At 42.9% G+C, this 2,029-nt stretch overlaps 1 protein-coding gene across 1 annotated transcript; it reads left to right on the top strand.

Annotated features, from left to right (window-relative positions):
• The first annotated feature begins 848 nt into the window (after positions 1 to 848).
• On the top strand, positions 849 to 1,715 carry LOC110875708. The gene has a single exon (XM_022123913.1). It carries the CDS (start codon positions 849 to 851, stop codon positions 1,713 to 1,715), a length of 867 nt encoding a protein of 288 aa, XP_021979605.1.
• Positions 1,716 to 2,029: the final 314 nt, after the last annotated feature.

Genomic DNA, 2,029 nt, shown 5'->3' with positions numbered 1-2,029 from the left:
GAAATTTCAGGCCAGTGGGTTCCAAATTTTCTAAATAGTGATGTTAAGGAGGACGTTGAGGGGTCTTCTATCTTCAGTGACGATCCATCGACGGAGGATGAGGAGATAATCTCGGATTCTGATGAGGTTGTTATTCCGGCTGGAGTAGTCAGTCCGGGGATCTCGCCGGAATTCGGAAAAACGAACAGTCAAGCGCAGGAGTATTCGAATGGGCGTTTTGCGGTTCAAAGTCCTACGTGCATGGGAAAGTTCTCTCCAATTAATATTCCCAATGTTGGTGATAATGTGCCAATTAATGATGATTGTGTAGCTCAAGAGTCGGCGGAGTACGATGCATGCAGGAATAAAGATGTCAGTGAAGCAAGAGACAATATTTTAATGGTGGAGAGAGAAGCCAGGGAGAAGGTGGTCCCTACGGGGCATCTTAGTGAAAAGTTGAAAGATGAGGGTGAAATCAATAGTGAGATTGGGCCTGCTTCTCCCCGGCCCAGTTATATCACATTGAGACCCAATCAGTTTAAGCCCGGAAAGGATGGAGGAGCCCAAGAGTTTCTGACCCCAGACCTCAATAACGTGGTAGGTGTGGAAGAAACTTTAGATCCTTTCAATATTGAGGAAATTTTTAGGTTGGAAGCTGAAGAAAATAGAGGGGATGAGGTTATATCGGGACGGCGAAACAGGGGTGAAGTGGAGACAGATGATCCAGCCGAAGTTGATAGGGCCGCTGGTTTGGAACGGGAGGTTGCTGAAACTTTGGAGGTGGGTATCGCGTTGGGCATTGATGTTAACGGTTTCGAGAATCACGTGAGGAAGTTGGTTAATGGGGAATCGGATTTATTGGGTTGCAAATGAATTATTTGTCAATCAATATAAATGGAGTGTCCTCTGTTAGTAAGGGCAATTGGGTGAAGAAGCTTAAAAGGAATCTGAAAGTGGATGTTATCGGTCTTCAAGAGACCCATCGGTCGGGCTTGTCGGAAAAAAATCTTCGATGTTTCTGGGATTACACCAAGTTAAAAGTTGCTACGGTTGACTCAGTTGGAAGATCAGGGGGTTTGGCTTTGCTTTGGAACCCAGACCGGTTTAGTGATGATTTAATGTTGAAAAATCAACGGTTTCTTTTGGTTTCGGGTTTTATGGCTGGAGTTGAGGAAAGGTTGAATTTGATTAACATTCATGCGCCTAATGAAGCCAGAAATCGAAGGATTCTTTGGGCTGACCTTCTGAATTTGATGTCCCAGATGGAAGGTATGTGGGTTTTATTTGGAGACTTTAATGATGTTCGAGACGAATCCGAAAGAGTTAACTCAAACTTTGATAGGGGAGCTGCTGAGTCCTTTAATGAATTTATTTCCAGCGCTGGTCTTTTCGAATTTGCTATGTCTGGGGGTAAGTTTACATACATCTCTGGTCACGCTAATGTTAAATTCAGCAAATTAGACAGATTCTTAGTGTGTGAGTCTTTCTTAAATCGATGGCCGGCTGCCAAAGCTGAAGTTCATGATAGAGGGGCTTCTGACCACTGCCCTATTTCTCTGAATTGCAATCCGCTCGATTATGGCCCAATTCCTTTTAAATTGTTCAATTCTTGGCTGGAGGACCAAAGGATGGGTAGTATAGTTCAAAGTGTGTTAGATGCTCCGACCTTCGGGGGTAGATACGATGAGCTCTTGGCCTACATTCTTAAAAATATTAAAGCAGAGATAAAGAAATAGAGATCGGAAGTTAAAATGGTTCAAAACCAGGAGCTGAAGCTAATTTCTGATAAGATTGGTGAGATTGAAAACAGAGCGGCCACTGGGTTGATTTCGGAGGAAGACAAAAAGATTCGAGTTAACCTCAGGGTCAAATTAAACAAGATGGAGGATATTAAAGCTAAAAATCTCCAACAAAAAGCAAGGATCAACTGGTTGAAATTCGGTGATGATAATTCCTCGTTCTTTCATAAAGCTTTGAATGTGAATATAGCGTCTAGTAGAATTAATGGTCTCCAATTCAACAACTCCCTTATTACGGACCCTGTGGAGCT

Source organism: Helianthus annuus, chromosome 9, assembly GCF_002127325.2.
Source record: "Helianthus annuus cultivar XRQ/B chromosome 9, HanXRQr2.0-SUNRISE, whole genome shotgun sequence".
Classification (NCBI taxonomy): Eukaryota; Viridiplantae; Streptophyta; class Magnoliopsida; order Asterales; family Asteraceae; genus Helianthus; species Helianthus annuus.
This window is presented reverse-complemented; position numbering and strand designations above follow the sequence as displayed.